At 40.0% G+C, this 24,614-nt stretch overlaps 1 protein-coding gene across 9 annotated transcripts in view; it reads left to right on the top strand.

Annotated features, from left to right (window-relative positions):
• Positions 1–24,614, top strand: part of Ryr3 (ryanodine receptor 3) — a 586,052-nt gene that overhangs the window by 293,078 nt on the left and 268,360 nt on the right. For 5 of the 9 annotated variants that reach the window (XR_003951556.1, XM_017316702.2, XM_017316700.2 and 2 more), the window contains exons 14-20: positions 1,782–1,903; positions 11,925–12,093; positions 13,805–13,940; positions 14,337–14,432; positions 15,817–15,935; positions 21,617–21,750; positions 23,242–23,528. Coding sequence is in view for 8 of the 9 variants with exons in the window: in XM_017316702.2 (XP_017172191.1) it covers positions 1,782–1,903; positions 11,925–12,093; positions 13,805–13,940; positions 14,337–14,432; positions 15,817–15,935; positions 21,617–21,750; positions 23,242–23,528 (1,063 nt within the window). In the remaining variant the exon portion in view is untranslated. The remainder of the gene's footprint in view (positions 1–1,781; positions 1,904–11,924; positions 12,094–13,804; positions 13,941–14,336; positions 14,433–15,816; positions 15,936–21,616; positions 21,751–23,241; positions 23,529–24,614) is intronic. The other 4 variants (XM_017316705.2, XM_017316711.2, XM_017316712.2 and 1 more) reach the window with 1 other exon arrangement.

The raw sequence follows: 24,614 nt of genomic DNA, 5'->3' as shown, positions 1-24,614 counted from the left end.
ATCAATAAAGTGTCAATTAAAAGTGTATGGTATTAAAATTTTAGAGACATTGGGATTTCTATAAAAGATAAAGGTCTTTCCAATAGACTAAGAGCACTGTGTTTTTCTCACTGTATACTCCATACCCAGCATAAATCTTAACAGTTAATATATGTTTCATTAACTACTCTTTAAAATATATATTCAATTTTTCTTAAAAATAAATAAACAAATAAACTCTTTATATATATTCAACATTTCTTTCAAACAAACAAACAAATAAAAGGAATGGTCCCTTGGTCACCTTTTGCATTACAGGTACCTCTGTGAGAATCATAGTTAAGGACCTGGGCCTGGAGATATCCATCAGTCCTCATTACTTTCTTGTTTGTCTGTCCAGTTTTCATGTTATCTGAAGAAACTCTAAGAATACTGATCATTCAGGACCAGAAAACTGGAAGCAACACAAAGCATACATAGTAGGAGAGTATTGCTAAATTGCATATTGTTAGCTAGATGCCAGGAAGGTCTGAATGAGTAACGCTGCCTAAAAGCTGGGGTGTCCAATGGTTAGGCATCCTGTGTTATGCTTAATCGTTATGCACATAGAATGTAAAGTTTCTTTTTAAGGAGAACTCAAACGTTTGCAAGGCTGTATCCTACTTCTTATGTGAATTCATTATATTAGGCTATAGCCAAAAGAGGGAAAATAAAAGAAAGAGATTTTCACATGAAAAGGAAAATATACTTTGATTTTAAACTAAAAATCCTGACAGGCAGACTGAACTATAGAACTCTACACTGTCTCTCCTCACTTCCACAAGCTGTTGCCATGTTCAGGAATTTAGATCAGGATTTGACCTTAACTTGAACCAGGTTCAAACTATCCCACTTACCATCTGAGCATACTTGACCGAGTTAAGAGGAAAAGCTAACAAGCTCTAAAAGCTGCTAGCTTTCCATCAGATGTACCATGGTGTCCTTAGTGATAGTAAGTCCGCGTAGCTTCTACACAACTGGCCAAAGATCAGTAATTATTGCCCATATAATAAACAGTTCTTGGCCACCTTTTCCTTTCTAGGAGTCATTTTAATTTATATGTAAATCACCTAAATCCCCAAATAGCCCTCCAAGATAAATACACATTTGCAAACAGTGAACTGGGAGCAGAGAGTTAAAGAACTCACTCAAAAGTCACTGAGCTGGCAAGTAGCAAAACAGGACTAAAAGAAAAGTCACCTGATAATGAGAGTCCATGCTCTGAAGTCACCTCCATCAGAAACATACTCCCACCTTAATCCACTTTCCCTGGTCTATCTGCTAGTTAGCTCACTCACATAGCTGTCCTTCAGGACAGAAACCCAATCCTGATCCCAGGAGAGAGTTTTGCTTTGAATTGTTCTTGCCCAGTTTACATATGGAGAAGATCCTTAACACAAGGACTTCCTCCATTTTCAAGGGTAAGCCTCTGTGTTCATTTTAAAGAGAGAAAAAAAATCTATTATACAAGTATGTTTTCCCCCTTCAGTTGGCCATTCAGACCTCGGAAATTTATTGTAGCTCATACCATGGTGGCACATAAAATTTCATTCTCATCAAACTACCAGGTTGTGGGAATAATTCACATGTCAGTAATGGGACATATGGGCAAAATAACTTTGTTAATGTCCCATTTTCAAAATGGACTCAAGGGAGCTTGGCTAGGGAAAAGAATAATAAGAAAACACTAAAGAGAATGTGGGTGGCCCAACTGTGGAGTAATGTGTATGTAACCTGGACTTGTTCCCGTGCCCTGTGGGTAGGTCATACTCCATCAGGAAGGCCACATGGATGACGGATTAACACTGCAGAGGTGCCAGCAGGAAGAGTCCCAGGCTGCTCGCATCATCCGGAACACAACCGCCTTATTCAGCCAGTTTGTCAGGTACTTTGCCCCATCCTCTTTCTCTTCCAAACCCATCCACCCATCTGCTTTTGATACCAGGAATGTTTGGAGGAAAATAGTAACCACCATTAATTTTTTTTTCAGAGAGAGAGAGAGATTAGGACAGAATTTTATCTGCCACATAGGTAATCTACCAGTTTTATTCATTACCCAACATGTCTAAGGCCATACTAGTTGCTTAGATTAATGAACAATTGATGGCTAATTAGTGCAAAGAATATCTAAGGTCTCTACAAAACAAAAACCAAGGTGTAAAAAAATCAGTGTTTTTGTTTTCAATTTCTTTGTGCTCAGGAAATACAGAGGGACAAAGGGATAGAGAGAAACTGACCCACACCCTCCAAACTATTTCGAAAGGGTTTCTGTATCACTTGGAATTTTTCTATTTGTTATGGAAGCCTTGAATTAGCCAACTGGGGCTGGGTCTGTAGCTCAAAAACTAGCTGAAGTGCCTGCTTGGATGGTAAATGGTTTGGCCTCAACACATTGCCAAAATGGAATTTGGGACTCTTTTAATCAATTACTGTGAGGAACTGATCTTGCTGTAATCAATACAGTGATCCAAGCCATTCTTCCCTTGTAGAAAAATCTCTTTAAAGCCAAGAAGGTACAGCTGTGTTGGCATAAAATGGTAACTTTTACTTTTCTTGTAGTTAAAACTCTGCAAACTAAAGAGGATACTAGCTGTGGCTATACAATAGAATAAACTGTTACTTCTCCTGATAATTGTAAAGAGTAGCCAGCTAGCTTAGGGGACTGGGATGGAGGTTCCCTCTCTCTTGCTGCCTCAGACTTTCCTATAAGTTCCTGAAAAATATTTCTGGACTCAGCAGCTCCACAAACAAATCTGTTGAACATATACATTGTCAACTTTGACCTCAGATGAACGGAATCAGGCATCCAAGGAGTCAGATCTACCAAGTTATATTTGCCTAGGTCAGTAACCCAATTTGAGGTCACATATCAGATTTCCTACATATCAGATATTTACATAACAATTCATAAAAGTAGCAAAAATACAGATATGAAGTAGCAATGCTTTTATGGTTGGAGTCACCACAACATGAGAAACTATATTAAAGGGTCGCAGCACTAGGAAGGTTAAAGACCACTCTCCAGGTGATGTCTGTCTACATGTTCCAAAGTTTAAGAAGTTGTTCTTCTGGAATAGAGCTCTTAACCTTAGCTAAGTGTAAGATTAATTTGGGGCAGCATTTAATACTATGATTTCCAGGCTGTGTCTCAATCTAATTTCCTCAATAGTCTGAAGATCCAAGATCCAGTAGTTAACAGGGGCCAGGCTGTAATCCATGTGCTAGGGAAATTGGGAGAATTTTGAATTCCAGGCCAGCCTGGGCTACATATGAGCTGCTATCTCAACAATAACACCAAAAAGCCAAATTTCAGTACTTTGTTGAAACCTCTTTGATGATTCTAGCATTCAGTCACAATTGTGAATCATTTCAGCAAATTTTCTTCATCCACATGGTCAAAAATAGCTTATTAATGTCAATGTGCCTAAGGTTTGCTCTGCAAAAGGAAGAATGACGAGTGAATGGAATTTCATGTTTAAAATGATATTGGGTCAATCACTTTCTATCTCTTCAGTTTGCATTCATTCCATTGGTTAGAACTTAATCAGAGAGAAAGCTGCATGCAAACACATTGTTCATGTGGTCTTGATTAGCATCCACTTGCTCACCCTTGAAGTGCATGGTTTTCTTATGGCTCCTCCAGATCTCCCAAGGATTGGCATTAAATTTTCTTTAAAGTCAACAGCTCTAACCTCATATGCAGAAGATTTACTCTGAATGAGTAAATCAAAGATCTAAGCACGAGAAATAAAACCATAAGACATTTATAAGACATAGGCATAAATTTGGATACTTTGGATTAGGACATGGTTCCTTAGATATGATACCAAGACAAAAGCAACAAAGGAATAATAAATAAAATAGACTTTGTTGAAATTTGTAAGTGATGTCACTGCAAAGGATGCAATGAAGTAAATGGAGATGATTCAATATAAAGGAAGAAAATATTGATAAATCATATAGTCGAGAAGGGGTTTGTATCTAGGAGAAAGAACAGTAACTTTCGGTGATACAGAAAGTAAAGCGGCTGATTGAAATAGTCAAAGGGTCTGGGTAGAAATTTCGTAGAAGAATGTACACTAATGCCCAATGAACGCACTAAAAGATGTTTCGTTTGAATCACTATCAGGAAAATGACAACAAAGAATCCAGTGAAGTGCGTGTCTATACCCACGAAGATACGTGTTAACTGAGAAATGTGGGATAAATTGTGAAGAAACCAGTCTTCACTGCCAGTTGGAATTTAAAATATCACAGTGACTTTGGAAGATAGTCTTGAAGTATCTTTGTAGGTTAAATATAAGAGTTGCTACAGGACCCCAAATAAAAACATATGATCCAACAAAACTGTCCATAATTACTCAGTACATGCTCCTCATGGTAGCTCCAATGTAGAAACAACCCAAAATGTTCACCAGTTTACACACAAATAAATAAGATGTACTATTCCTATAAAATAGAATAAGGTATGAGCACATACCACAACACAGTGTGTTCAAACCCAACAAAGTTGCTTTTGCCTTTTATTCACATAGGCATGATTAAAAGTATGTTAAGTGAAAGAACCCAGACAGGAACGACCACTACCTACTGTGTGGTGTCACTACATTAACTGAATGGGCAAGTCTGTAGACACAGAAAGGAGGTAAAATGGTTAATGAGAGCTAGAGAATGACCCACTGGGGATAGGGAAGAAAGATAAAGAGTTAGAAACTGTTTAGTTTTGTATAACTATGAAGATGCTAAATATCAAGCCACTGAATTATATCCTTTGAATGTGTGTTTTTATGAGCTATAAATTAATATTTCAATAAAACTATTATATAGTTAATGAGGGTTCCAAGCATGACAATGAGAAAATTATTTTTAAACAGCTTTAATGAGGTACACTTTATCATAGAATTCACTCTCATAAGTATATGATTCAGTGAGATTTAATAGATTTACAGAGCTGTGTACAGTGATCACCATGATTAAGTTTTAGAATATTTCCATTTCCCTACAATCTCTTATGCTCCTAAGTTCAGTTTAGTTGCCACTCATAGCCCTGTCTTTGAACTAAAATTATTATATTGATTAAATAAGATAGATCATCCTTTGAATCTACCCTTTTCACTCAGTATTATATTTTTGTGGTTCATTCATGTTGTCTTCTTAAATTACTGAACACTATCTGTATTCTTATATTTGTATATATGTATAAAGTGTGCATGTGTGTATATTAGGCTTATCTATAAAGAAATGGATACACATTTTATATTTATAATTTGAACCATGAATTATATTCATTTTTATCATTTTATAGGTGATGCCTATATATGTGTGTGTGTGTATAAGTTTTCAGTTATATACTTTCATTTCCTCTCTCTCTCTCTCTCTCTCTCTCTCTCTCTGTGTGTGTGTGTGTGTGTGTGTGTGTGTGTGCGTGCGTGCGTGTGTGATGTCATGTGTATGGAAGGAGGCACTTCTGTGTATTCTTGTGTTCAGTCCAGAAGTCAATGTCAAGTTTCTTCTATTGTGTTCCTCCTTAATTCTGGAGACAGACTCTCTTGAACATGGTGGAACTTGCTAATTGGCTAGACTGATCTCTGCTCCCACCACCCAGTATGCCAGTCACCAGCACTCACCATGATGACTAGTTTTTGAATAGGTCTTGGGAATCCAAACTCAGTCCTCTCTATCACAGCAAACACATTTCTTTCAGAGCCCTCTCCCCAGTTCCATTTTAGCCATTTCTAGGTGTCATCTCAGTGGCTTTGAGTGAATTTCTACTCTTGGGCAAGCATCACCATTCTCCACCATAGAACACTGGAACCTTGTGCCAATTAAATGGTCACCCTTGTTCTATATTCTCCATTCTTGATGTCTATGTATTTCAATGCGTGAAATTGTATAATATTAGCCCTTCTGTGCATGGTTTATTTCACATAGCCAAAAGACTTTAATGTTTGATTCATTCATCAGAATTTCCTTCCTTTTCAAAGATGATGAGCATTCAATTGAATGTATAGTCCATATTTTGTTTGGCAATTCAGCTATCAATTGAAATTTGAGTACATCTACTATTTTGTTGTTGTTTGTTTTTTTTGTTAATCTCTCTCTCTCAATCTGTCTGTCCATCTCTGTCACTCTCTGTCTATCACTGTCTCTCTGTGTGTCTCTGTCTCTCTGTCTCTGTCTCTGTCTGTCTCTGTCTGTCTCTGTCTGTCTCTGTCTGTCTCTGTTTGTCTCTGTCTCTCTCTCTGTTTGTCTCTGTCTCTGTCTTTCTCTGTCTCTCTCTGTCTCTCTCTGTCTGTCTCTGTTTGTCTCTGTCTCTCTCTGTTTGTCTCTGTCTCTTTCTGTCTCTGTCTGTCTCTGTCTCCCTGTCTCTGTCTGTCTCTGTCTGTCTCTGTCTGTCTCTGTCTCTCTCTCTGTCTCTCTCTGTCTCTGTCTCTCTCTCTCTCTCTCTCTCTCTCTCTCTGTCTCTCTCTGTCTCTCTCTCTCTCTCTGCTGGTGATTGATCTCAGGGCCTTATACATGTCAGACAAAGGCTTTGCCATCTGTATATCCCCAGACCTGTTTATTTACACAGAGATAGCACCTTTATATATTGTCTATGATGACCTTGAACTCTTGATCCTCCTGCCTCAGCCTCCAGAGTGCTAAACTTTCAAGCATGCATTGACATGTGGGACATGTGAAAACAACTGTTTCCCAAGGGATGTATACCATTTATAGTTCCCTCATAAATTAATGAAGTTCCATTTTTCCTGCAACCTTGCCTGTATTTGAGCTATCTGATATTTTGATTGTAGCCATTATATAGATGAAGTGGAATGGTGTGGATTTGCATTTCCAGAATGAGTAATGGTATCAAATATGTTTTCATGTATTTCCTGGCCATTCATACATCTTCTCTAGTGCAGTGTAATCAAATGCATTTGCCTTTTAAAAATTGAGTCATTTGTCTTCTAATTGAGATTTCTGAGTTCAGTGAGCCTGCTAGTACAAGTGATTTAACAAATTTATGATTTACAAGCATTGTATCCTGATCTGTGGTTTCTCTTCTCATTTTCTTTTTAATTTTTTAAGATTTTTTTTATGTATATAGGTGTTTTGTCTGCATGTACATCTGTGCACCATGTGCATACCTGGTACCTGTGGAGGCCAAAAGAGGACATTGAATCCTCTGGGACTGGAGCTACAGATAGTTGTAAACTACCATATGGGTGCTGAGAAACAAACCTGGCACTCTGTTACAACCCCACCCCACCCCCATGTTCTTATCCATTGAGCCATCTCTCCCACCCTTCTTCTCATTTTCTTAATGGTGGCTGTGGAGATGCCTTGGTAGGTAGGGCACTCTCTGTACAAGCGTGAGGACCTAAGTTTGCATCCTAGCAACCTCATAAAATCTGATAGTAGCAGTGAGTGACTGTAACCCTAGGATTGTAGTGTGGGAAAAGGGTACAGAGACAGGTGTGTCCTGGGGACTTGCTGGCAAGCCAGTCTAGCCCAAACAGTGAACTTCAGGTTACATGAAAGACCCTGTCTTAGTAAATGAGGTGAAGAGTGATTGAGAAAAAAAAAAATCCCAATGTCAGCCTCTTGACACCATGCATTTCTGCACAAGTGTCTCTTTGTCTCTGACTCTTTGTCACAGAGAGAGAGGAAGGAGAGAGGGAGGAGAGGGAGAGAGAGAGAGAGAGAGAGAGAGAGAGAGAGAGAGAGAGAGAGAGAGAGACTGAGACTACACAAGAAAGAAGAAATAAAAGGAAAAAGAAAAACATGGACCTGGTGTTACATGCCGCGATCCCAGAATTTGGGAGACTAAACCAGGAAGACTCATGAGTTTAAAGTCAGCCTTGGCTACACAGTGAAGTATTAGGATATCAGATTGCCCCCATGCAACTTGCTTTTTAGGCAAGTTTAAGTTTAAGACTAACTTTCCCCAACAAATGGCCTTGGCACCTTTGTCACATGAGCCTAGCCATAAGGGTGTGAACTTGTAATCCAATCACTGGGGAAGTAGAGATGATCAGATCTCCAGGTTTGGTGACTAGGCAGCCTCATCTAATCAGCAAGCCCCAGATCCTAGTAAGAGAGCCTGTCTTAAATGAGGTGGACAGTTCCTGAGGTATGCTACCCAAGGTTAGCCCCTGGCTGCCACATTCACTTGCACATGCAAATCACATGTACATCAGAGAGAGAGAGAGAGAGAGAGAGAGAGAGAGAGAGAACGAGCAAAGAGTCAGAGAGAGACAGAGACAAAGAGATTGATAGAAAGGGGGAAACAGACAGAGAAAGAAAGAGAGATTGAGAGATTGAGAGAAAAGGATAGGAAGATCAAATAACCACAAATGCAGAAGTTTATTAAAGATCTCTTACTTATTTCATTGATCCATATGCATATTAGTATTCTAAAATTACTAATTAAACATACTATAGTGTTGAAATCATGTAACATGGATCCTTCAGTTTTATAATTCATTTAAAGTCATTTTTACATTCTCCTCTTTTATGTGAATTTTAGGATGAATTTGTCAATGTCTGTAAAAAATTAAATGTAAATGCCCTTCTGGGACATGTGTAGAAAGTGCAGTTGATCTGTGGATTAGCTTTTGAAGGTTTGCTCCTTTGGTAATGCACAGCAGTGCACACACATGCCTCTCTATTCATGTGCTCTCCAGTTGCCTTTGGGAAGCAGCTGAGGTTGTCCATGTGTGTATCATCTTGCAGTTCTTTTGTGAGACTTATTCCTAGGGACTTGTGTCTTTTTTATACTTTTGGAGGTGAAACTTGTATTTTAAATTTCAGTTCAGGTTATTCATTACTCTTTAGAGACATACATCATTATTAAAATATTAATCTCACATCCAGAACAGCATTGATATTGTTTTTTTAATTCTAGGGGCTTTCTTACGATGTAGATTTTTAAGAGTTTTCTACATACAAGATCTGGTCATCTATGAATGAAGAGAGTCTTCTTTTCCAGTAGGAATATACTTCATTTCTCCTCCTCCCCTTGAAACTTGCTCTGGTTAGAACATCCAGTATAGTGTGTAATGCTGATGCAAGGAGCAGATATTCTTCTTTTATTTCAAATCCTAGGAGGAAAACATCAAGGTTGTGGTTGTTATCATTGTTTTGTTTTGTTTTGTTTTTTTAATCACTAAGTTCAGTGTTATCTGTAGGGTCTTCGTAAATATTCTTTGCTAAGCCATCTGTTTCTAGAAACAGATGTCTTGAATGTGTTTCTATCTTGAATGGGTGTTAGATTTTTGTCAAATCCCTTTTCTTTGCCTTACATTCTAGTCTTACGCTAATAAGATTTATGGTTTTAAGTGATTAAGAACAAGGTATTGACATTTCTGTTAAAGAATTTTGTCTCCTGACTCAGGCTGTATGTTTTTCTTTGTCAGTTCTGATCATTGCTGTCAAGTGCTCATTTTTATAATGGTACATTGCCTTGAGAAGTTGGCTCTACTGAGATGAGAGATTGTCTTCTCTACAAATGCTCTTCACTCATCTTCGTGGAGCCCCTCAGGGTCACAGCTGTGGTGAGGCTCTGACTACTCACTCCCACACCCGGGCTTTCACCTCATCTCTGGCTTTGCTGCTTAGCTATGTGTCTTGGACATTGCATATATTGGATTGTTTTTTCTTCAGATCAAGTCTGATGGTTTTTCTCTTTATCAGTGTGTTTAATGCACTTATGTTTAATTACATTGATCTTTATAGTTATAATTTTCATTCTTCTGGTTTTGCCTCACCCTTTTGTTCTTTTACTGCTTCTTTGGGGTTAAATATATATTTCTAGTATACTGTTCAGCTTTGGAGAACTTTTATTTTCATCTTTTTGTGTTTTTTCTCAGTAATATCAGTGTATATTTAACTTGAAATAACCTATTTTAAATTCATACTAACTTAAGTAAAGCAACATTATTCTAATATTGTTCTACTTTCTCCCTCCTCCTTTGTGGTAACATTACCATGGTGATATCTCTATCTGTTAGAAGCCTAGCAGCACAGTTTTATAATGATTGTCTTACAGAATGGTTTCTTGAACCAATGAAAAGACCAAAACCAGAAAATTACATTTAAATCCTTGTTTTATTATAATGCCCTCTCACCTTACTTCCTATTTCTTCATGTGATCTCTACCTACTGTTTTGAGTCATTAACTTCAGCCTGTGTGCTTCATTTAGCATTTCTGGTCTAAGAACATTCACCAACTGGTCTGTGTTTGGCTGCAAAATACATTTGATATTTAAGCAGTTGACAGTTCATTCCTGGAGCTGACTTTATATCTTCCTGAGGTTCCACATTCACCCAGATATAAATAGATAACATGGACCCTGGCCAGTTCTTGCCCTTGGCCTGCCTTTCCCAGTTGCAGGTCTTTGCCCTGAAACTGACTGAAAAGCATCCCTAACCTAAAAGACAATAGCCTCCTACTGTTCTTACCAAGGTTTGTGTATTTAAAAAATTAAACATTTCCCAATTTGAGATGTCTATATCTTTATAGATAGATAGATAGATAGATAGATAGATAGATAGATAGATAGATAGATAGATAGAAGATAAATAGATAGATGATGATAGATAGATAGATAGATAGATAGATAGATAGATAGATAGATAGATAGATAGAGACAGACAGACAGACAGACAGACAGACAGACAGACAGACAGACAGATAGACAGGCACTTTGTTCCCAACAGAGCTCTTACTTTTCTCAACCACCACAGCCTCTTTTAGGAGAAAGAAGAACTAATGGCAAATAAACCCATACAGCAGAGGTGACAACTTAGCAACACCTAGGAAATGAAAGAGAAAAATAATTTGGATACAGGCTCTTGTCTTCCATTTCTTTTGAGAAGCCAACAGTAAGCAGTGGCTGGTCCAGAAGGCAAATCTACACTATGAAATAGAGATACAACAGGACCGGGCAGTGAAGAAGGAAAGTTAGAATTCCATCATGGTTTCTCCTTCTCCCATTGTACAGTGGCTATGAACTAGCAGGAAGACAGATAAGCAAACAGTGTGATAGATAGAGAATCTCAGAAATATGTGTAAGGCAAAGATGTTGACAGTAGCCCTTTGAGTTTAGCATTAAGAAGAAGTAACAGAAACCAAGAGGGGTAGACACTGGAACTGAGAGGGATAATACTGAAAGCCTAAGAAAGGAGGCATGTGCAGAGAGAATCCAGGGGAAGGAAGATCCAAAGGAGGGAAAGAGATACACTGAGGAAAGGTGACATTAACAAGTGACAGAAAGCAAGAGTGTGCACATACGCAAATACAAAGCTATGCACAGATGCATCAGAAGACATTTGGAGAGAGGAAGAGAGAAGAGAGGGAAAATGGATAGACCTCCCCCACCTTCCCCAGCCTTGTGATTTATGTGTTCTATGAAGGTAACATAATTTGAAAGAACAGTATTGTAGGTTAATACCTTTGTTATTTTTCCAAGTGTGCTTATTTAAAGAGGAAGTGTGACAGACAGATGGGGTGAGTGAAGGGAACCATCTGCTCCAGATAGAAATCATCATCCTGATAACCACAGTTGACATTCCCTCTTTAGATTATACAGAAATCATCATTAGACACTCAGTAAAGACCTGCTTGGTGCTGAGTGCTGAGCACAGCAATGCAAGGATAAACTGTAAGTTGCTTGAAAATAAATGTGCCAAGAGGAATCATGTCTCCTTGTTTACGAAATAGCTGTAAATGAATACAAATATTGTCTCCTGCTGCTGTGTTGCTGGGCAAACTTCATCTTGAGGTTGTTGGTGCAATGACTACCTCAGCAAGCAGCTCCCTGTGGCAAGCATGGGGCTGGAAGGAGTGAGGACCCAGAAGACCTTAGTCACGGTCCCGCTAGTACCTGGCCCCTGAGCAGTATCATCTCATGGCTTTTTAGTGGAAACAATCGCACAACTGCCCCTGTCGCCTTGCCAACAGAAGAGGTTCTGCAGACCCTGCAAGACTTGATAGCCTACTTCCAGCCACCAGAGGACGAGATGCAACATGAAGACAAACAGAATAAGCTCCGCTCTCTAAAGAACAGACAAAATCTTTTCAAGGAGGAGGTAAGTCCAGAGAGAGAGACAGACAGACAGACAGAGAGACAGAGACTAATTGGTTGTTTGATAGATTTACTGACTGACTGATTGATTCTTTACATTCAGAGCTGAAATATATTTACTGCTGCAGCTTAGCTTTGTCTGTAGGTATACACACATTTATGAACAGACTTAAGAATAAGAAGCTTCTCAGAAACTGGAAAGAAAAGGATTTACTGGGGAGGAGCGGGTATTCCTGACAAACACCACTGGAATATTAGTGATGGTTGGCACATTCAAACTGCTTAAGATTTAATGCTTCATTGCAATTTGTGTCCAGAAGCCACATACAATAAATCAGCTTGTAATCACATGCTGGTGGTTGTGATCCACAAATTTTGGGATACGTCAGAATTACCTAGGAAACCAGCTGGTAAAATGCAAATGCTTATATTCACCCACAACAGAAGTGTCTGAAGGTTTGAAGGATACACGTGACAGTATGCCTGCTATTAGACAGTGAACATCTGAGTCTCTGGGGCAGGGACTGAATGTGAGGGAAACATAAATAAATGGTAGTATGGTGTCCTAAGACTCAGGCCTCCGGATGATCTTAGACAAATCAGAGCCTTCTCTGAACTTGGGCATGATGATCTGGTGTTATTAGGCTGTGGTAAACTCCAGCACTCCATGGCTGGAGGTTCATCCTAAGTTATTGCTGTGAGATGTTCAGTCTTCACATTAAAGTAAACCAGGGCCTGGCAGCATTCTGCAGAGCTACAGACTACTTAAAGGACATTCACCATTTTCTCCTAGACACAGAAGTTTTCATGGCATGGCTTCCTCTTGTAAAAATGTCAGAAAAGGGGTTGAAGTTTTGCTTTAGGTTTTGTTGTCTATAAACCCCCCCTAGGAGTAAAGAAAATGACCATGATTGTCTGATGCCAATAAATGAATTTTTTAAACTGAAAATTTTTTTTCATACAATATATTCTCATCATAGTTACCCCTCTCCCAACTCCTTCTGCATCCTTCTCACACACTTTTACCTAAATCCCCCCCCCTCTCTCTCCCTCTCCCTCTCCCTCCCCCCTCTCCCTCTTCCTTCCCCCCCCCCCTTATTAGAAAACAAAAGGCAAAAAGGCAACTAAAAAATAAAAATTAAAAAACAAAATAAAACAGGATGAATTAAACAAACAGGAAAAAAAGGCACACATACACCAAACAGACACACACACACACACACCTCTGGAGGTTGGGGAATGCCCAGGAAACACAAATAGATGCAGAAACATACAGAAATTGCATAAAAATACAAAATGAAAATCATAGTATGAATGAGATTTCTTAAATTTGAGGTTTAGACAAAAAGTAGGTGCTGTAACCAGGGCAGTTTCTGACGGAGTCAGAATCACTTCCCATCAGACAGAAGGAAAGTGTGTGTCTCTCTCATTCACACTCCATCTTCCTTGCCGTGTCCTTGGACTGAGTTAAATGCAGCACATGGGGACAAACCTGTCACAAGAGACTGCTGACTCATTCCACAAATAGATGTTATTTAAGTCTATGAGGCATAAAAAATGCGTATTTTGTTTTTAAGAAGAAAAAGCTCCAGTGGCACCACAGAACTCTGTGAGCATTTGAGAATTGTCAGTTTCAGGAGGCGATAGATAGGAGAGGAGACAGAGCTGAGGGGTCCATCAGGAAAGCTAAGCTCTTCCTCATCTCTCCTCCTCAGGGGATGCTGGCCCTCGTATTGAATTGCATTGATCGATTAAACATCTACAATAGTGTAGCACACTTTGCAGGGATCGTAAGGGAAGAGAGTGGCATGGCCTGGAAAGAAATTCTGAACCTGCTATACAAATTACTAGGTGAGTACTCCTGCAGTGCCTCGCACCAGGTAAGATGTGCAAGGCTAGATGGGATGGTGACTTGAAACTTGGGGTTCCTTGGAAGCCATTTGCTAAATATTCTCTTCTAGCCTGGCTAATCATTGTTATCTACTAGCTTATTGTACTTTGCAAATTAGAGCAAGAAGTCATCAGCCATGATGGACATAGCAGAAGTCCATGTGCATGAGGGCATAAGTGGTAGATTTTAATCCTCCTAAATGTAGGAATGAGGCTGTATCATAGAACCAGACAGGGTAAGACTGCTAATTCAGGACCTTTTAGGAGCTAAGCTTGTTAATCACTCAACAGCTGTCCAAGTTCCCATCCCATCATTATGCCCTTTAACCTATGATGATTTTTTTTTCCCGGTTTCAGCCGCTCTCATACGTGGAAACAGAAACAATTGTGCTCAATTCTCCAATAACCTTGATTGGTTAATTAGTAAGTTGGACAGACTAGAATCTTCCTCAGGTAAGAATTAACAACAATGACAAAAACACAAAATCAAAACAAACACCTTTAATTGGAAAAGATCAATTTTTCCCCTTTTGTAGAAATAAAAACAGAATTGAATCTTTTCCATTTGGTGGCCAATAATCCTCAATTAAACAAAAAGGAAATAAAGTTGGGAGCTTTCTGACAAGGCTATGCCTTCATTTAACAGAATCTAACTTGGACTTCTGTCAATCCTTCCTCCTTTGTTTAACTTTTCACTCCACACCTTTGCCTTCACTCTATGGCCCTTCGCACACTCCCATCTAGTAATGCTGGCCTCCCCTGCTCTCCCATTCTCTGGGTGCTTAGCCTAAACCCCTTTATTCCATGTGGACTTAGCAGAATGGAAGAGTAAATAATCCTTACTCACCCACTCCCCACATATCACATCTATGGAGCCTCCTGATGACGCTCGGAGAACCTGAACATTATGGTCATTGGTAAGTAATGACCCACAAGGCTGAGAAGTTTGCTTCTTCTAAAATGAGTGCACACAGCAGGTGTGTGGGTCCTCTGGGAAGCGGGCAGTGCTTTGATGCTTTTCTTACAGTCTAGAGGTGGCAGGTGCTTGAGGAAAGCAGCCAAGGGACAGTCCCCCAAGGACTGCTGCCCTGCTCACATCATGCTAAGTGTTTCTTTCCCCCGGTGCCTTCTTTTGTTAGTGAAATTATATTTCAGGATGAGTTAAGAACACCTTGATTGAATAAAACAGAATCAAGGAACTTTTAAAAATAAAACCAGCGAGGCTCTTGGCCAACAACTCCCCTCGGGTTCTCATCATGATTTTAATATTGTATGTGTCATGCCACAGGAATATTAGTTTACCTTAGGCCCCCAGTCTTGACATTGAAAACCATCCGCTGTGCCAGTGGGGTCCAACAGTCTGTTTCTCAAGCTCCTACTTTATTAGCTACACTAGGACATTGGAAATAACAAGTAATTTCCGTTCTGGGGGGGGGCACTTATTCTGGGGACAAAGCTAGAATATTTCTAAGTAACTTGTATGATCTTTAGAAACTGTAAAAAATTAGGCAGCTGCTTATTTGTATTTAAATAAAGTACTGTCTGATTTGGTAAATTTAAGAATCCCACTTTACAGCACTTTACTGTATTTACAAAGATCATGCTACTGTCTAGGAAAGGGAGGATTAAGTTAGTGTTCAAGTAAACTCGCCTCTAAATAGCAGGGGTCCCTGAAATCTACCAGAAATGGCTACATTTCTCTTCTCTATGGGAAGATTTAGTAGAGTCAATATACTGTAGCACTCTGGCCCCTTGGGACACTCCCTTTACTCTTGGGTCTCTAAATTTGGCCAGTTCTGCAACTTGATGGATGGGCAAATGATTATCATTCATGCAGGTATCTTGGAGGTCTTGCACTGCATCTTGATTGAAAGCCCAGAAGCCTTAAACCTAATAGCAGAGGGCCACATCAAGTCTATCATCTCCCTACTGGATAAGCATGGGCGGAATCACAAGGTGGGTATGGAAGAGAGGCCACTCCCATTGGTTTATTTTCCTGCCTTTTCTTTCCCTCACACGGATACCCATTCTGTGTTACTGGAAGAGTGGTGTGTGGTCTCTTGATTTACTTTTGCAAAAGCTTTGGGAAACTGGGATTCTCAAAATCTATAGATACAGTCCAAGACAGACAGCCTTAATGGATCTTAGATGATCAGGGTTTCCCCAGTTTCCCAAGCACACCCTGTCATCATTAGTCCTTAACACACATCTCACTGTGGTGTTCTCACTCTAAGACCTATGAGTTTAGCAGTCTGTGATTTGATTGCTCATGTGGGGTACAGCTGGGCCTCCACAGATTAGAGAGGGTAAAACCTAGTCTGTAGCTCTTGCCTACCATTATTTAGTAGGAAGGGAACTCTATTTTGGGATGTATCTCAGTCCAGGAAAAGGAGCCCATGCAGCACTGACTACATGAAATGCAATGGCCTGAGGAAGCAGAAAGGCTATGGTCCTTAACATCTGTGAAATTGCTTGGCAAAGAAGAAAAAATATGTGGGGTCCGTAATTGCTTTCTTGAACATGGCAAATCAAAACCAAGCATGAGGCTTGAGCCTTAGTCCAGCCTCTGTACATTCTAACATATTCCTCCTGTCTGCAAAACGTAGTCAGAATTATTGATAGGCATAGAAGTAACAGATGGCTTGAGCCACACCACAGTCTAGCACTAGAGACAGAGAAGCCATACAAAGGAGGGTCACCCTGGTTTCGTTACTTTAGAGCCTTGCTACAGTGATTCCACATAAAGCACTTTAAAAATACCCAGCTGCCATACAACTTCCTACATCTAAAAAGCATTGATTAGGTGGAATTTAATGACAACTTGGTAATTATTCTGTCCATTCCACAGTTGAGCAAACAGAGACCTGGTAAGCCAAAGTAGTGGGAGCATTATGCATTCAAGGCTAACCTAGGACTAGACAGAAAAAACACTGTTTTGCAACAAAGCCTCATCAAGGGTACCCTATTTTTAGATTTGATAGATTTGATAGATGGGTATAACTGCATACTTTATTTTTAAAGAAAAGTGTAGATTTTAAGTATCACTATTGTCTTGAGGGTAGTTTTGCAAAGACCTGAATGTAGGCCAGACTATTATTATGCTTCACTTTTGCTTAGAAATGGCCACTGATGTCTCCCTCTATCCATCCTTTCTGTGCTTTCTGTAGCCCCAACATTTGAAAGTGTCTGACTCATACACTGAGTTTTCCATAAAGACCTTGACTCACAATACATTGAATTCTGGAGTCTTGGGAAACCTTAGCAGTCATCTTTTGAGGATGGTGTGATAAAGTCAGTGACAAATAACATTTCTCTTGTACTCATGGAGTCCCAGGACCACTTTCAATGTCCACATACACCCTCTTTATTCTTCACCATGCCCCTCTGAAGTGATATTATTTGCACTGGGCAGAAGCAGAAAGTTCAGAGCATGGGCCCTTGATATTAAGTAATTTCTGAGGGGCCTCTCAACAGATGATGTCATGCTAGAACTAAATGTTTTTATATCTTGCCAGTAACTCAAGCTGAAAAATGTGAACATTGGCTTCATAGCCTAAATTTTTGGGGAAGAATATTACTTTTTGTTTTTAGAATTACCTAAATACAAGACTCTTCAGAGTGGAATCTCTTTGATTAAAGGACACTACATGCTATCACTGAAGCTTGAGGGACCCATCATTCATGAACATGGCCTTTAAAGAGTTTCCGTATATAGTAGAAGTTGGGAATTCATCTTGTCCCATCACACCACCTCCTATTGGCTTAGAATCTAGTCTGTATGTAAGTAGAGCACAGTTTCAGGTCCACTTCCTTTCTATCCTTTTTTAGTTGTTAGCTGGGTCACTGTGGAGAAAGCATTGCTTCTCATATGAAGCTTTACCTCATCTCCAATCAAAAGTTGTAGGGAAAGAACACAATCTTTGTGAAGATGAGAGAAGTGGGTTGTAGGATCCACTCCATCCTTTTTGAATGCACTCTTCCCATTGACCTCCCAAGGACTGCATTCTTACAGATCCTCATCAGCACCTCTCACTTGCAGCATCTCCAGGACCTATCAGCATTCTTCCATTGCCAATTAAAAAGCAACATTAAAACTTTTAACGCACTCTTCAAAGCTTAAGCTAAATGCCCCTCCTTCAAAACCCCAGTTGCAATTGATCTCCTCGCCTCTGCTCTTATACAACTTTTTTATAACAACTGTTTGAATTTTCATTTTACTGTAGCTATTTTCTCTTACCCATTGTGAGTTGCCTCATGAAAGAGACTATCATCGTAACCACTACAGAATCAAGCTCATATATTTAATGATACAGGTTTCCATATATGCTTGTCAAATGTTTAATAAACAAAATTAGTAAGTGAACAGACCCAAAATTCACCTCTGTCTCACCTTGGATTGATGGGAGGTTGCCCACGTGAATATGTTACAGAACAATGGGGAAATTGGCAGAGAGAAACATTGTCACTAGCACTGATTTATTTGGCAAAAAGAATAATTGCCGCAAATTATAGCATTTTTCCTATATTTTTCCACAAAGCTAGCTGTTATTAGTAAAATAATAATGATAATGCACTTCTCCACTTGCTTCCCTAATGACTTGCCCCAAAGTCTACTCAAACTTGTCATGGATAAATATTTTTATTATCATTTTCATTTCATGATAATTTTGAGTCACTTGTGAGAAAAAAAAATATGGTAAAATAGTAATCTCATTGGTCCCTGGAAAGAATGAATCAGAATCAAAAGCTCCGTTTGTGTTGGCGAAGGATAGAATGTAAGTAAACAAATCATTAACTCCCACACGGTTGCTCCATAGCCCCTACAGTCAGTTGTTTCATGGCAGCCTCTACAGCAGAGAATGACTTCAACCACTCAGCTCTTTTCCTCAGGGAGAAAAATATGATCCCAGGGAGCTGGAAGCACTTTTCATTTTCAAATGTATAACTTAACTCAAAGATCGAAAACTAGATATATTTTGCATTTTACAGTAAATCTGCTTTTAGACTAATGACAATACAGCATCCTAATATTTGTGTTGATGTGTAATGCGGATTTTTTTTCTTTAAAGTAGAATCCCCATGTAAGTGTGTATTTCCCATATAGAGTGAAAGAGATAAGGATCGATGGGTGGCTGATGGACAGAATGTAGTATTAGTAATGAAAATGACTATAACTCTAAAAGTGTCCCAGTGATTAGAGAAGCCAAACTCTAAGTCAAGCCTGCATTTAGTAACTCGGGCATATAGCCCATCAATTGCAGGGCTTCAGTCTGTGTCCGTTCTGAGACACAAGCATTCTCGGGGGCTTTGCTAGCTACCATGTACTCAGAAATCTCTGGAACATCTTATAACACGAAGGCTTTGGTTTAGAATTGGGGTGGGGGGGTACTATGACATAGTGAAACATCTACCTTATAAAAATTAATAGATGCTGATTAAAACCAAAAAGAACAGGGGAATCTGTGCATCTCTGTTTCTAGCAAGCTCCCAAGTGATGTCAATGCTGCCAGCCCAGGAATCTGAGAACGGAGTTCCTGGTGCTGTTAATTCTGTGTCGGATCTGTACACAGAGAGAAGGAGAACAGAGATCAATGAGAAGAGTTTGGGGAATGTCATTTCATCCACCCAACTTTTCTTAAGCAGAACTAAGTTATGTGACCCCCCCCCCCGTCCCCCCATATACCTGCAAAGTAGACCTCTTGTCAGCTCAGGAAAACAACGATGCAGAGTGGGAGGGACACTCAGCAGAGCCTACCTCACCAGGCAAGCTTCCCAGGACTGCTAAGAAATTAGCAAGTGCAGATGGTCTCTAGGCAAAACGCCTGTGAGTTCTTGGGGTGCAGTCCCAGGTACACCCTCTTGTCATTGAAGAGAACCCTTTTAAATACTTTTCGAAAGAAGTATTCCCCTTATTCCCCAGTAATACATGAAGAAATGTCATCTAAAAGTCTAACCATTGCCAAGTGTGCATCTTTATGGAGTCAACAGTTTACAGATGAGGCATTGAGCCATCAAGCTGCATGTTTCATGCGGTTTTTATTTCACTTTGCTTTTCCCATTGTATATGAATTAAACCCAGCTTTTGCTCCGGCTACAGCAGCAAGGTCCCCGCAGCTATCACTCCAAGGAAAACAGATGAAAGTGTATGATAGGCCAGATGGAAAGTATTTCATTTTCTGGCCTTCCATGGCTCTTTGCTTAGAATGAGAAATCACCCTCTGGATTTCGAAGCTCCACAGCCAATATCTGTCAAAAAGTGGTAATGGTATGAGTGCCCTGTAAAGCTGCCTCGGGGCTTCTTTTTCTGTTTGTCCCATAAATGTGCTCTGTATTTGTCTAGAATGAAATTGACATTCAGGGAGTCAGGTGGAAAATTGGTTTGTGAGAATTATGGACACAAATGCTGTCAACAATCTTAAGGTATCCAATCTCACCAAGTGCTGAGTCTTCCGTGGCCACTTGGAAAGACTGAAATGTATTTGCCCACCTCCCTGTCACTGTGGCCAGACAGCCACAGTGTGGCTGTTATTTATCAACATTCCTCCCTGTAGAGGAGATAGGAGTAGTGCCTGCCCCAACACTATTTGCTCTGCTACAGTACAAACACAAAATCTGAATATAAGGAGATGCAACCGAATGAGATAGGGCAGGGGTAATGACGGTGTGGAGCAGGATTGGAGAGAGAGGACCATTTCCACTTACTAGGCAGCTGGAAATAGCCACAGTGGCTTGGTGTCATGTCTCTAAGATTTATGAATCACCTAGACTCTTGCACATTTGCTGTTCTCCCAGGTAGAAGGAAGAGAGTAAGTGGAACACTTTTAACACACTGGTTTCCAGGAATGTATGAACATCTTTTTTTTTTTTTTTTTTTTTTTTTTGAGACAGGGTTTCTCTGTGTAGCCCTAGCTGTCCTGGAACTCTCTCTGTAGGCCAGGCTGGCCTTGAACTCAGAAATCTGCCTGTCTCTGGCCTCCCGAGTGCTGGGATTAAAGGCATGTGCCTGATGTATGAACATCTTAATGTACTCTGATGATATCACAGTAAGATATTCAAGAACAGGGTTCTACACTGCTGCCTGAGGGTCCCAGTCCTGCTGCATTCCAGATCCTAAGCAAATGGGTCCAGAATGTTTGTCACTGGCAGTGTCTGAGCACTTTACTAGCCCTCCGTGCAAAGCACATGGGCTGGATGAGTGTCAAATTGGATTGCAAGGCCTGTGGAAAGGATTTGATTTAATGACTGGGGAAATGAGTAGTGATTGGACTTGGTGCCTTAGGAATTTCACCATGCACTAGTCCTGAACCTGGCTGGACAGTACGTCTCCATAGTCTAGCCTCTGACTCTAACAGAATTTGACCACAGATGGCAAGCAGAGTCTGGAGAGATGGAGTGTAAGAATGAAGTGATGGGTCTAGAAGGACACTGAGCCTCGTTTTCTAAGCAACAGCAGTCTCTTGACCATCAGTATCTCCTATGGAGTAAGACTCTCATAGCTCTAGACTAGTTTTCCATATGCCCATCGCTCATCCATACCCTACATGACACTTACTTTTCTGTGAAGTGATGATAAGGTTCTGCACATCTTATGCCTCCTCTTGGTGCTGAGGTTTAGAGTTGGGTGTATCTTCCTGCAGGTTCTCGATGTCCTGTGCTCCCTCTGTCTCTGCAATGGGGTTGCAGTAAGAGCCAACCAGAATCTGATCTGTGACAACCTACTACCCCGGAGGAACCTGCTTCTGCAGACACGACTAATTAATGATGTCACCAGGTAAGGTCACTAGTGTCATTCCATATGCCAAGTGCATCTAGGTAGGAAAAGGGACTTTATGGCAGTTCAAGCAAATAAGACCAGACTAAGCAATGGTATGCCTTTAGCTTTTGGGGAGTTTTGGAAAATAACCCTAAAAGTAGCTGAGAAAGGAAGATAAATACATTCAAATGCATGAAGAAGTTTTGTTTTTAAAATGAATCTAGCTTTATTATTCCTTATCATATATTAATGTTTTTATTTACTATCATTCTAAAACATGTTATATTATGTGTGTCCCAAGTTGTTACTATAGTTGCTTATATTCAAGAGCACATGAGCTGAGCACAGGTAACCTGGCTGTTACCTGTGAGGGTCAAAACAGACCCAACCAAACCTCCAGTCCACTGGCCCCTACATGTGTCCACATGTGACTCCTGTAAGCTCATTGGGCCTGAACCAGGCAGGGTTTATGTGCCTTTTCCATTTTTCATCAAGGTCCACATTCTGACCCATAGTAGTGAGAGAAGAAACTTCTTCCAAAGTACAGAGCAACACACATACGTCAACCACCACACCGATCATCCTTTTCTCCTCTCCTACTTCCTTCCGCTTCTCATTCTTCTTTTCCTTCTCTTTCCCCTCCCCTTCCCTCCCCTCCCCTCCCCTCCCCTCCCCTTCCTTCTCCTCCTCCTCCTCTACCTCCTCCTCCTCTTCTTTTTCTTCCTCCTCCTCCTCCTCCTCCTCCTCCTCCTCCTCCTCCTCCTCCTCCTCCTCCTCCTCTTCTTCTTCTTCTTCTTCTTCTTCTTCTTCTTCTTCATGGTTTTTATTTAGTTGGCTGTTTTGTTAAGACAAGGATTCTGTGTATAGCCTCAAACTCAGAGATCCACCTACCTCTGCCTCCTGAGTGCTGAGATTAAAAGTATACACCATCACTGCCTGGGAAGATCTTCCTTCTTAACAGACATCTTAATACAGCCTCGTTTATGTTTCCATCTCAAGTAGAACAATACCCAAGTCCAGGAAGAGTCTCTCTTGCATAATCCAAACCTTGAGAACCCTTAGTTGTCTCTCCCATACTTAACAAGATTGGTTAATAATAACTTCTTAATGCTTGTAAGTATTAAATATGTTTAGGGAACAAAAACTTCTAATTTGAAAATGATTGCACTTAAGCTTGTGTTCCAGAAGATGGAGGTCATATAAATGGGCTTCTTACAGAAAAACACAAAGGTTGGTGATCATGCAACTCTTATGATATCTACAGCATTGTTGCACATGGTGGGCATTAAATAAATGCCTTGCCTTGAATTAATTTTTTTAAAAAAACATCTTTCTCTTTTATAAGAAGTTATTGATGCCCTCATACTGCCCACTACAAGCTTGGCCAATTGCTGAGGGCTGTTCAACAACAAAAACAGCAACAACAAAGATTAAAATGCACTGATGTAGGTTTAATTGAGCCAATGCCTGCTGCTTCTGGCTCTGGATCAGCTTGGTTTTTTTTTTCAGTTATTTGCTCTCTGCAGAAGCAGCCTGTCCCATGTTTAATTTCAGCATCCGGCCAAACATCTTCCTGGGAGTTGCTGAAGGTTCACCACAGTACAAGAAGTGGTACTTTGAGTTAATTATCGACCAGGTGGAGCCTTTCCTAACAGCAGAGCCTACACATCTGCGAGTGGGCTGGGCCTCCTCTTCAGGCTATGCCCCGTACCCTGGTGGTGGAGAAGGATGGGGAGGCAATGGTGTCGGTGATGATCTGTACTCCTATGGCTTTGATGGGCTTCATCTGTGGTCAGGTGAGTACCTTGAGAAGGCTTTCACCCTCTGTTTTATTGTTGAAGGTAATTGAGCCATATATGTTCACTTTGAGTTGAAATGATAGAAATGCTTGAATCTCATGAGATGGTTGGGTGTAAAAGGAATCGAGTTGAAATAAGTTTCATCTATAGCTTTATTCTGAGAGTTCCTAGCTATGCCACACAACACAGATCACTTAAGCTTACTGTTAAAATTCAAGTGTAAAATGCCCATCACTGGCTCCTGTGTTGGATTCTTGATTGCCAGCTGATAGCACTTTTTTGAGAGATTGTGGTACTATTAGGAGGTAGCATTAAACTAGAGGAAATAGGTCATTTGGGACATACCTTGAAGTTTATAGTCAAGCTCAACTTCCTGTCCTCTCTCCACTTTCTGGTCAAGTGGTATATTAGCAAGCATCTGCCATTCATTCACACTTCCACAGATCTACCTACTAGCATTCCTCCCCTGCTAAGATGGCTATAAGCAAACATAAGTTCTGCCTTCCTGTTTCAGAGATATTCGATTGATTACAGCAATAAGTAAAGTATGTGATATACTAAGTGTCTATATTTGTCAAAAGCCATTTAGGAAGGCTAAAGACATACAAGTGAATTTTCTGGAGATGGCCCGCCATTTTGCATAGCCTGTGATGGGTGAGCTCTTTGAGTCAAGGTCCTAATTGCTGCTGATATGCCTTTTCTGTCACTAGTACATAGCCTAATGATTCCTGAGCTTGAGCCCACCCTACTGTGCAGATTCTATGCAGACCAACATGAAGATATACTCTCATGTAGTAATGCTGTGTAGACAAATTGATGATTTTTATAATTCCTAATAATGGTTTTACAGAGTTCCTAAATTTATACAAGTAATTCCAAGTCCTCTATAGTATAAAAGCAAATAAGAGTTCTGTAAATCTTCACATGTCATGGGCTAATTGTACCAGAAACAAAAAGCAGGCTTGGAACAAATTTATGTTAAAGAAAAACATTTCTTCTATGTTAGGCATAAGACCACTATCTGGTAACTAAAGGGCATAAAGTGGGAATGGACTTTATTTATTGTAGGTGCAAGAACAAAAA

The sequence above is a fragment of the Mus musculus genome, chromosome 2, assembly GCF_000001635.26.
Source record: "Mus musculus strain C57BL/6J chromosome 2, GRCm38.p6 C57BL/6J".
NCBI classification, from domain to species: domain Eukaryota; kingdom Metazoa; phylum Chordata; class Mammalia; order Rodentia; family Muridae; genus Mus; species Mus musculus.
The sequence above is the reverse complement of the archived record's forward strand: the minus strand, read 5'-3'. Positions and strand labels throughout refer to the sequence as shown.